At 40.7% G+C, this 11,405-nt stretch overlaps 1 protein-coding gene across 3 annotated transcripts in view; it reads left to right on the forward strand.

Annotated features, from left to right (window-relative positions):
- LOC105486984 (tumor susceptibility 101) overlaps positions 1–11,378 on the forward strand; it is a 52,494-nt gene extending 41,116 nt beyond the window's left edge. For 2 of the 3 annotated variants that reach the window (XM_011750212.3, XM_011750213.3), the window contains 3 exons: positions 7,289–7,491; positions 9,444–9,683; positions 10,682–11,378. In XM_011750212.3, coding sequence (XP_011748514.1) covers positions 7,289–7,491; positions 9,444–9,683; positions 10,682–10,771 — 533 coding nt within the window. In that variant the 3' untranslated portion in view covers positions 10,772–11,378. The remainder of the gene's footprint in view (positions 1–7,288; positions 7,492–9,443; positions 9,684–10,681) is intronic. The other variant, XM_071074984.1, reaches the window with a different exon arrangement.
- The last annotated feature ends 27 nt before the right edge of the window (positions 11,379–11,405 follow it).

Below are 11,405 nucleotides of genomic sequence, written 5' to 3' on the forward strand. Positions count from 1 at the left end.
CAATGGAATACTATGCAGCCATAAAAAAGGATGAGTTCATGTCCTTTGTAGGGACATGGATGAAGCTGGAAACCATCATTCTCAGCAAACTGTCACAAGGACAGAAAACCAAACACCGCATGTTCTCACTCATAGGTGGGAATTGAACGATGAGAACACTTGGACACAGGATGGGCAACATCACACACCGGGGCCTGTTTTGGGGTGAGGGGAGGTGGGAAGGATAGCATTAGGAGATATATCTAATGTAAATGATGAGTTAGTGGATGCAGCACACCAACATGGCACATTTATACATATGTAACAAACCTGCACGTTGTGCACATGTACCCTAGAACTTAAAAGTATAATAATAATTTTTTAAAAAAGGAAATTAAGAGAAAGAAAAAGTTTAATTCTTAATGAGAGAGAAACTAGAAATCATTGAGAGGACAGTCAAAATCAAAAGCTGTTTTTTAAGAGAAACAGAAAAACACCTAATAAAATTGAGTTGCTTTTGGTAAAATTGCTCAAGACAAAATGAAATCATGAATAAATGATGAAAGAGAATATTAGACTTTTTAATCCTCCAAATGCAAGTCTTATTTAATATTTGTAAAAAAAAAAATTGACCTGAATTATGTGTAACTTTTTGGAAAGTTTAATCTGATATCAGAATCATTAAAATACAATTCCATTGTAAAGTTGTACAGAAGGTTATAGAGATTATATTGTGATGCTAGAACTTGGAGTGAGACTACATCATTTGGCATTTGAGTGTAATGGTCATTCACAGTAATGCTGCCTGTTGTTTGGAGCTTAAAGACACTTGACCTCTTTGGGCTGTTGCCACTCAAAAGTTCATGACCACAGATGTCCACAGTGTCTTCCTCTGAAGAAACTCGAATCCTGAAATTTAAATTCTTTGTGGCAGATTAACTGGCTTATGACACCTTAAAAAGTTCAAGTGCTCATATAACACACCTGACTAAATCCCCTTTCCTACTGCAATATGTTCACTATGTTACCAGTTTGCAACTTGTGCTTCAATAATGGAATCTATTTTCGTTAACACTAGCTAAAGAAAAAAGCCGTGTGTTTTATGAATGACCTTACCTGCTTCCTGGATAATATCTTTAAGAATAACCTTCTGAGTCAGGCATTGTGGTGCATGCATATAGTCCTAACTACTTGGGAGGCTGAGGCAGGAGGATCGCCTGAGCGTAGGAGTTTAAGGCTGCAGTGCCTTTTGGCTGCACCTGTGAATAACTGCACTGCAGCCTGGGCAACATAGGGAGACCTCATCTCCAAAAAACAAAAGAAGAATGATGTTCTGTAGAGATTACCTTTCACTTGAGGAGTACTCAGTTTTCAGGTTCTTCGTGGCATGCGACTTTTAAATTTTTAAATCTAAACATTCTTTTTTTTTTTTTTTTTGAGCTGGAGTCTTGCTCTTTTGTCAGGCTGGAGTGCAGTGGCGTGATCTTGGCTCGCTGCAGCCTCCGCCTCCCAGGTTCCAGCGATTCTCCTGCCTCAGCCTCCCAAGTAGCTGGGACTATAGGTACGCGCCACCATCCCCAGCTAATTTTTGTATTTTTAGTAGAGATGGGGTTTCACCATGTTGGCCAGGATGGTCTCGATCTCTTGACCGCATGATCCACCCTCCTCGGCCTCCCATAGTGCTGGGATTACAGGCATGAGCCACCGTACTCGGCCCCCCACTATCCTTTTTGACTGTTGACTTTGGTTTTATCTTCCTTCCTAAATTTCTGTCCCTCTGCTTCCTTACTTTTTTTGCTTTTTGAATTCTATATCTTTTTTTTCACTTTTTAATGCTGTATATGGGCAGGGGAGAGAGACATTAGTGAGCACCTTGGTGAGCAAGCCTGGCTTTAAAGACTTGAGAAGAGCCTCTGGCACCAGAGCTCTGTCTTCCTCCAGTTCTCAACACGGTATTGCTCTTCAGTCTTACCAGGATCTGAATCAAGAAAGTGTTTTTAAATATCCCTGACTTCTCCCTGTATTGAGGCTGGCCCTGATCATGCTTTTTAGTGCCCCTCACCAAGTCTTCCAGTTGCACTCATCCAGCTCAGCTCTCAGATATGTTTTAATGAGACCCTGTATTCAGGGAAGTTGCATGGACACTGCAGTGAAGAGAATTGATAATAGGCCTATCAGTCTCACAATATCACCCCTCTACCTTTAACATTCCACTTAGCTGTAGAGTCCATCTGTTTGTCCATCTGCTGAAATGAGAAAAGAAAAACTCATGCACTGATTTAAAACAAACCAAAGAAAGAAAAAACAAAAATCCCACCTTTCTAGCTGAACAAAAATGTGCAGTTAATAGTTGGCCCTTGAAAATAAAGTAGTACATGTGGAACTGAGCCTGTTTGTATATCTGGTAGCTCTTTTCTTGCTCTGTTTTTCCTTAACCAGTTTTCCGCCTAACATTTTCTTCTGTGATGATTATATTGCCTAGCAAGCACACCCGTGGTTGTGAAAATAGTATAGCAAAAAAGAAAAATCCCCAGTTATTGATGTACTAGGTTTGTGTATGTCTTTTAAACAGTTCTAGTTTCACCTTACACAGAATAATCAGGAAAAGTGTAAAAATTCAAAGTGAAATAAAAATTTTATCAGTTGAAAACAAAAAATACCTGAACACAAAAGGGAACAAAAAATTAAGATCTGCCAAAAGCTTCCTGCCTGATACTATAATATTGAAGATGAGATGGGCAACATGTAGCAATGGAAAAGGAGGATGTATGCTCACTGAAGCATGAGCTGGGCCATCACTCCTGTTACAAACCAGGTATTATAGCAGATTCCTATACTTTGAGGTTTTTTGTTTCTTTCGTTTTTGTTTTTTTGCAATAGCAAATAGGTGGGATGCCAGGCACAGTGGCTCATGCCTGTAATCCCAGCACTCCAGGAGGCTGAGGCAGGAGGATAGCTTGAGCCTGGAATTTGAGACCAGCCTGAGCAACATTGAGAGACTACCTCTCTACTAGAGAAAGCATTTTAATGGTTACAGCAAAGATCTCATTTATTCTTCCTTGTGTTAAGGTGTTTTAGTAGTTTTTTCAAACTGTATTGCAGTTTACATTTTTTCTCATCCTTCGAATTTGTTGTGAGAGACCAAAATTATAAATCAGTTTTCCCCTCCCTGGCAAAAATGGAAACCAAAGCAAGTCCAAGAGATTGAATTATGGTAATTATGGTAATATTCATTGCTAAAGAATTTGGATGTTCCCTTGGGGACAGAAATATTTAAAGAATTTAACTGCCGAAGGGGCTTAGCACTGAATTATGGTGGCTGGTTGGGCAAAATTGTTTGAATAAAGTGAAGCAGTGATAGTGTTGATGATGCAAGATTTTCTTCTCAGTCACTCTGCAAGCCAGGGATCTCTGACCAGCGACACCCTGCCTGGGCCTCCCTCAACCATGCTTCCTGCTGCAGGAGACAGCCCTCCCACTCAGCCCACTTGGGCCGAGTCTGGCTTACCCACTGGTTCCCAAGTTCTTGTCCTGTGCCCAGAAAGAATGAGGATGCACTGACAATCAAAGCGTGAGCAAGACAGGGAGTTTTATTGAGTGATGAAATAGCTTTCAGTGGAAAGGAGACACGGGGGTGGTTCCCCTACCCAAAGGTGGGAAAGTTCCCACTAAGTGGCTGAGTCCTGGGGCTTCTTAGGGGCTCTTAGGAAATCAGGGTAGGCCATAGGTAGTATTGGAAAAGGCAACATTTGATTGGTTAAAAGGCATTATTTAGAAGGAATCAATGGGAAAGGGTGAGCAAACAGGAATAGAAGTTCTCACTGTATGTCAGGGGTTTCATCCAGAACCTACAGTCCAATCTTTCAGCCTTTCGGCTGTTTTTGGCTTGAAGGTGGTGTTTCACCGGGGACCCACCCCATCTGCCCAGGCATTTGGCTGCCTCCTGTCACTGTTACTGAAATCCATAATTTTATTTATTTTTTATATTTTATTTTGAGATGGTGTCTTGCTTTGTCGCCCAGGCTGGAGTACAATGGCGCGATCTCAGCTCACTTCTACCTCCGCCTCCTGGGTTCAAGTGATTCTCCTGCCTCAGCCTCCTGAGTAGCTGGGATTATAGGCGTGTGCCACCACGCCCAGCTAATTTTTGTATTTTTAGTAGAAACATGGTTTCACCATGTTGGTCAGGCTGGTCTTGAACTGTGATCCGCCCGCTTCGGCTTCCCAAAGTGCTGGGATTACAGGCTTGAGCCACTGCACCTGGCCTTGGAAATCCATAATTTTAAATATTTTACTCTAGTAATGACTTTTCAGCACTCTTTCCAACCACATGCCTTCAAAGCAGTAGAGTTTTAGCAGTTCACTTTTCTGATTTTCAGGTAGTAGAGATATTGATGAGTTCTTTCATTTGGTTTAATACCACCTTACTATTTATTTTTGAGCACTTGTATATTTATAAACAATTTTAATAATTACCTTCTTCTACATTCCAGCAGAAGGCAAGAGAAGGAAAGTTTCCAAAAAAGCACATCCTAAGGACTTCTAACCATCTGAGCCTTTTCTCTAGGACTCCTAGAAGATAACCAATTCTGTTGATTTCAGGAAATCATTCAGCAACAGTTTGCCACCCTTAACATTTAGGATTTAGGCTGCATAATAAGGATTATAGAGTCCTTTCCTTCAGAAAATAGGTTTTTAAACTAATAAGTGTAGTGATAACTGTTAAGAGAGAGCAGATTCTAGTTGTTGTGCTGATATTTTGGGAATTATTGTTAATGGAGGAAAGATCATTGGCAAAGATTAGCTTTCACCATAATTTAATGGTAGAGAGAAGATGGGATCTGATATTTGAGAGCATTAAACTTTTTTGTTAGTTTAGAATGGCTTAGACAGAGTTTGTTGACAGAGTTTGTTGATGGTTTTGGTAAAAAGCAGGATCATCTAACAGGTAATTAGAAGACCCAGGTAATTCACAAGGCTTTCAGGAAGTTTGCTTTTCATAGGTTGTGTTTAGCTTAATTTAAATGTAGCTGATGTGGATCTTAAGTTTAAGAATGAGATGGGGATAAGGCCACGCTCAGTGGCTCATGCCTATAATCCCAGCACTTTGGGAGGATGAAGCAGGCAGATCACTTGAGGTCAGGAGTTTGAGACCAGCCTGGCCAACATGGCGAAACCCCATCTCTACCAAAAATAGAAAAATTAGCTAGGTGTGGTGGTGCATGCCTATATTGCAGCTACTTGGGAGGCTGAGGCAGGAGAATCACTTGAACCTGGGAGGCAGAGGTTGCAGTGAGCCCAAATTGTGCCACTGTACTCCAGCCTGGGCAACAGAGCAAGACTCCGTCTCAAAAAAAAAAAGAAAAAGAAAAAGAAAAGAGATTGGGATGGTAGTGACAAGGCCAGCAAGTAGAAGTTTACAGTAGCAACAAAACATCTAGTTGAAAAACAAGATCACAGATGAATTTCAGCAGTGTTTCCTTTTTTTTTTTTTTTTTCATTGTCACCCTCCTAGGAAGACTTTTTAGACTTTTTTCCCCTAACAATTCCCACCCCCGACAAATGTTGATTATACTGTGTATCTGTTTAGGTACTGTATGGATATCTCTGCTTTATACATAAGAACGAGACTTTTTTTTTCCACCTCAAACCAATTTTTGCCCAGTTGTTGGGGGATATCACTTCTATTGAGAATGTGCATGAATTAGAGAGTGATGTTGGCTAAGACTGGAGTTGACCTCAGAGGATGTAAACACTAGAGAGAAAAGGGCTTCAAAGATGACCCACGGTTTGGGGCTGGTAAGAGAAGTGAATAAATGGGCCTTAACTTAGCTAAGAGCCTTAACCAGAGAATAAGAACAAAAGCATAATCGTAAAAGCAGTTGTTGGACTTAGACTCATTGGAATTAGAGAAGTAGGTACAAGCTTAAAAGCATCTGGTCCTTCGGAAGGATCTGGAAGAAAGCAAGCTGTCTTGCTGAGAAAGGGAAGTTTGTACTTGTGAACAGTGAGGAATCAGGCATGTAAATAAAGGGGTTAGGATTCTTGTTCCAAAAGAAGTGGAAGAAACGAGAGTCGGAGGCACCCATTAATGGTTTCAGTCTTCTTTGGAGATGTGTTGAAGGTTTTTGCCTTTGTGGGAAGATGCTAAAGAGAACTTCAGGAGTTAAGAAGGAATTAAGGCCAGGCTCAGTGGCTCAAACCTATGATCCCAGCACTTTGGGAGGCCAGGCAGGTGGATCATTTGAGGTCAGGAGTTTGAGACCAGCCTGGCCAACATGGTGAAACCCCATCTCTACTAAAAATACAAAAATTAGCCGGGCATTGTGATGTGTAATGTGTGCCTGAAATCCCAGCTACTCGGGAGGCTGAGGCAGGAGAGTTGCTTGAACCCAGGAGGTAGAGGTTGCAGTGAGCCGAGATCATGCCACTGTACTCCAGCCTGGGTGACAGAGTGAGACTCCATCTCAAAAAAAAGGCAATTAAGGTTAAATATACTTATGTCCTCACATAATATTTTATAATCAAACATAATTAAGTCAAAATGCCATTTACACTTTTGCTGATTTAGGACAATAACTGAAGAACACTGATAGTCATAAAGAATACCCAACCTTTATATTAAAAAGGAGACCTTTTTGAAGAAAATATCCAGGGGATGTTTATTTGATCTGAAATATGCATGGAAATTATATAATACACTGATTAGGAAGGGACATTTGGAAGAGAATAATCTGGGAATAAACACTTTATCAGCTGTTGAATTTTTGGATGTCATTCTTTTTTGTTTATCCATTCTGTCCTGTTGGTAAAGGGTGAAGGAGTGAAAGTCTTACAGAGGGGAGCCTTATTAAACTGTACATTCGTTTAGGGAAACTGCCCATTCTCAGTCCTCACTGGCTGCTACAATGGGCACCTGTTTCCTTCAGCTTAGCAGTGAAGCCTGATATTGGACTTTGCCTGCCTCAAATGTTTTTCCTTGGTGGAAATTATCGTGCCATTTGTTGGTGATTTAGGAACAATTGCAATTGGTAGGGACATAGCCTCTGTCTCATTGAGAAAATAGCTAATTGTTTGGGCTATGAATAGGGAAACTGGGTTTAACATGGATTAATAGTAATCTCTTTCAGGGCAAGTATTTCTGAATCAACTCAGATTTTTTACATTGTTTCTGATGAAACGTAATTTTTTTCTTTCCTCACATTTTGAAAGTGTCGGTTCATATTGCCCTCTTTTCTGAAGGTTCCTGTGAGACAAATAGAAGGAACTTGGGAAGTAAGCAAGTGTTTTTTGCCTCTGTTTCCTGCAGGTCCCAGTAGGGATGGCACAATCAGCGAGGACACCATCCGAGCCTCTCTCATCTCAGCGGTCAGTGACAAACTGAGATGGCGGATGAAGGAGGAAATGGATCGTGCCCAGGCAGAGCTCAATGCCTTGAAACGAACAGAAGAAGACCTGAAAAAGGGTCACCAAAAACTGGAAGAGATGGTTACCCGTTTAGATCAAGAAGTAGTAAGTGACTCATTAAAGACTTAAAAGTTTTGGATTGAATTGTAGCCATGGCAAAGTGTTCTATATGTATCCTGGATGTTGTGGGCATAATAGGAGTTCAGAAAATTATAGGCATCTTTAGACATGTGAATGTAATTTTTTATAGCTTTGTTTACAGTGGAGCCTATGTCTGGTATTTGGTCTTTGATTGGGAGGGGAATAATATTTAGACCGTTTTGTTTGCACCTTGTATCAGTCCATTTTCATGTTGCTGATAAAGACACATCCGAGACTGGGGAGAAAAAGAGGTTTAATTGGACTTACAGTTCCACATGGCTGGGGAGGCCTCAGAATCATGGTGGGAAGGAAAAGGCATTTCTTTTTTTTTTTTTTTTTTGAGAGAGTCTCACTCTTGCTCAGGCTGGAGTGAAGTGGCATGATCTCGGCTCACTGCAACCTCTACTCCCCAGGTTCAAGCGATTCTCCTGCCTCAGCCTCCTGAGTAGCTGGGATTACAGGTGCCTGTCACCATGCCTGGCTAATTTTTGTATTTTTTAGTAGAGACGGGGTATCATCATGTTGGCCAGGCTCGTCGCGAACTCCTGATCTCAAGTGATCTGCCCACCTTGGCCTCCCAAAGTGTTGTGATTATAGGCATGAGCCACCACACCCAACCAAAAGGCACTTCTTACATGGTGGTGGCAAGAGGAAATGAGGAGGAAGCAAAAGTGGAAACCTCTGATAAACTCATCAGATCTTGTGAGATTTATTCACTATCATGAGAATAGCATAGGAAAGACCGGCTCCCATGATTCCATTACCGCCTCCGCCCCTTCACAGGTCCCTTTCTGTGAGATAAAATTCAAGTTGAGATTTAGGTGGGGACACAGCCAGACCATAACACACCTTTGCCCTAAGAAATGATGTTTTAACCCAACGGAGGACTGTTTGAGTGGTTGATGTTGCCAGTTACTAGGAAATAAGTTGAGAGCTCTAAGCCATGCTAAAGATCTCTACATCTTAGGTGCAGACTTAAAAGGACAGTACTGTTTTATTGTTTCCAAAGGTTGTGTGAGCCATCTTTAAAAGTATGTTCGGGGAACTTTCACAATAATCCAGAGATACTTGGTTGGCTAAAGAGCTACATATAAACATAGCATATGCAACCTTCAGCTCTTTAAGCTTTCTCATATTTATAACAGACAGCTGTGCCTTGGAGAGTCCATGTGTAAGTCAGCCCTGTGGCTTTGCTTAATGATGATAAAGTGGAGGCATCAGCATAATTGAAATGCCAATTTCATGCTCCATTTTCATCCCCATGAAGGAGAATTTATTCCAGTAAATGTGCCTTTTTGATGGAAGAGTCAAGAATTCTTAGAAGGTTGAGGGCGCTGTGGAAAGTGATTTGTGTGTACCCATTAGCCTTACAAAGTGGTTCTAGATTATAAAATGAGCTTCGAAGTAGCCAATTTTTAGAATTCAGGAAAGTGACACCAATACAACTCAGAGCCTACAGCCATCACCTGCGTGTGATACTTTGTGATTAGAATACAGACATTTGGGCCTCTCTGCATTGAATCCTCTTCATAGACGGGAAAGTTACTCTCCTATGGCAGATGCCTACTTGCTGAGAAGAAAAACCTCTTATGATTTTCTATGTAAAGGAACCTTCTGCTGGAAAGTATCTTGTCTGACGGCTTAGTTTGCAGGATCATTTGTCACTGACAAGTGACAAGCTTGTTACCGTCGCTGAAAGTGGTCAGCTCAGGATATCTCCATCATTACTGTATTTCACTCAGCATAGATCACATCTTTTCCTCTACCTTTGACCAGGGTGCTATTTGAAACATGATTCTCATCCATGAGTTATTTAAACATGGTTATTAGCCCACCTTTTTCTGTGAAGTGTTGTAGATGTCTGATAAGTGGATAATTATGTACAATTAATAATGCTTGGACTGTTCTGTTTTCAGGCTGAGGTTGATAAAAACATAGAACTTTTGAAAAAGAAGGATGAAGAACTCAGTTCTGCTCTGGAGAAAATGGAAAATCAGTCTGAAAACAATGATATCGATGAAGTTATCATTCCCACAGCTCCCTTATACAAACAGATCCTGAATTTGTATGCAGAAGAAAACGCTATTGAAGACACTATCTTTTACTTGGGAGAAGCCTTGAGAAGGGGAGTGATAGACCTGGATGTCTTCCTGAAGGTATGTCTTCATTTTACTTTCCAAGATTTTTTAACTTGGGCTGTAGAGACCCTGACCTTGCAAACCACAAACCAAGAGAGTTTCTCTGTAGTGTGAATTAAGATTCTTTATCTTCCCAAAAGACAGCAAATGAGATGTAGGGTTTTGTGCCATCTTTTTACCTACAGAGTACTGAGGATTGATCTGAGCAGGGGAAGAAAAGTGGGCTGGTGGCTGCAGTTCTCTATCCACCAGGCAGCATTAAGATGAGTGTAATTCTGTGCCTGGGTGGATCAGGAGGCACGATCAGATTTCCATTGGTTCTTTGAGGTCATACCACCTGAGATCACTGATTGTGCCACCTCCATTTTTTATCTGTTAATTTTCTTAGAGTTATATAACTTTCGACCAGTTTTCCCACATCAGACAGCCCTTCAAGGTATCAGGCTGTCCTTTCAAACCCTCTTGAATGAAAGTTGTCTCAAGCTTAATGCTGTTGTACAGAGGAAAATCTAGTAAGCGAAGTTTGGCTACTGCTGTCTCTTGGGTCATGGAGAACATGGTTTTAGGAATAATAGCAGCCACCCTTGGGATATTTGATCCAGCTGCAGCTGGAGCCAGGTCAGGTCATGTGCTGATCTTGCCTATCTCCTCACTGTGGGGGAATGGCCAAACCATGTGCCTCAGAAGTGGTATAACCACAAGAATGGCTGGATGTAAACCAGAGACCCAAGAGAGGACTCTCTTTCTGTACAATCTCTTGCTTGAGTGGCATGGCTTAGGAAAAGAAAGTGTAAGTCAAACTCCTGAGCCAGATCCTGCAATGTAATGCTTTCCCTGTTGAGTAAGCCTTTATAAGATGAAGTTTAAAAGCCACATGTAATGAGGTATTCTTTCCAAAGGTTGACAGGTTGAGTTAGGGTTCTTAGATCCTATCTAGGTTACAAATTGTCTGATATTTTATGACTGGGCCTAAATCAAAGCCATTCTAAACTATTCAAATTTTTTCCCCCTCCCAGCATGTACGTCTTCTGTCCCGTAAACAGTTCCAGCTGAGGGCACTAATGCAAAAAGCAAGAAAGACTGCCGGTCTCAGTGACCTCTACTGACTTCTCTGATACCAGCTGGAAGTTGAGCTCTTCTTAAAGTATTCTTTTCTTCTCTTCCTTTCTCTTATCAGTAGGTGCCCAGAATAAGTTATTGCAGTTTATCATTCAAGTGTAAAATATTTTGAATCAATAATATATTTTCTGTTTTCTTTTGGTAAAGACTGGCTTTTATTAATGCACTTTCTATCCTCTGTAAACTTTTTGTGCTGAATGTTGGGACTGCTAAATAAAATTTGTTGCATAATTTTTCTCTCCTTTATTGAACTTTAGGAAAGATCCATGAAACCTTAATAAGCCCAACTTTTCATTTAGCAAAAAAAACATAAAATCCATCTTAAGTTGAAATTAGTATTATTCTACAGCATATGAAGTGAATTAATATGGGGATATACCAAATAGAAATCTAAATTTTGAAATATTTGAAGTTAAAGGATTTGAGTAACTTATCTGTGAAAGGTCCAAGGTGATACTCTCCTACCAACCCTACTAAATTTGTTTCCTTTCTAGGCCTCAGTGAACCATAAGTGTTTTCATCAGAAAGCAGCACAGTGGCAGGTCCAAACTATATACCTGATAACTTTAGGATTAAAGGGAAAGATACAGTGTACCATTGCCTCCCTGCTTTGTCATTTAA

Source organism: Macaca nemestrina, chromosome 12, assembly GCF_043159975.1.
Source record: "Macaca nemestrina isolate mMacNem1 chromosome 12, mMacNem.hap1, whole genome shotgun sequence".
NCBI lineage: Eukaryota > Metazoa > Chordata > Mammalia > Primates > Cercopithecidae > Macaca > Macaca nemestrina.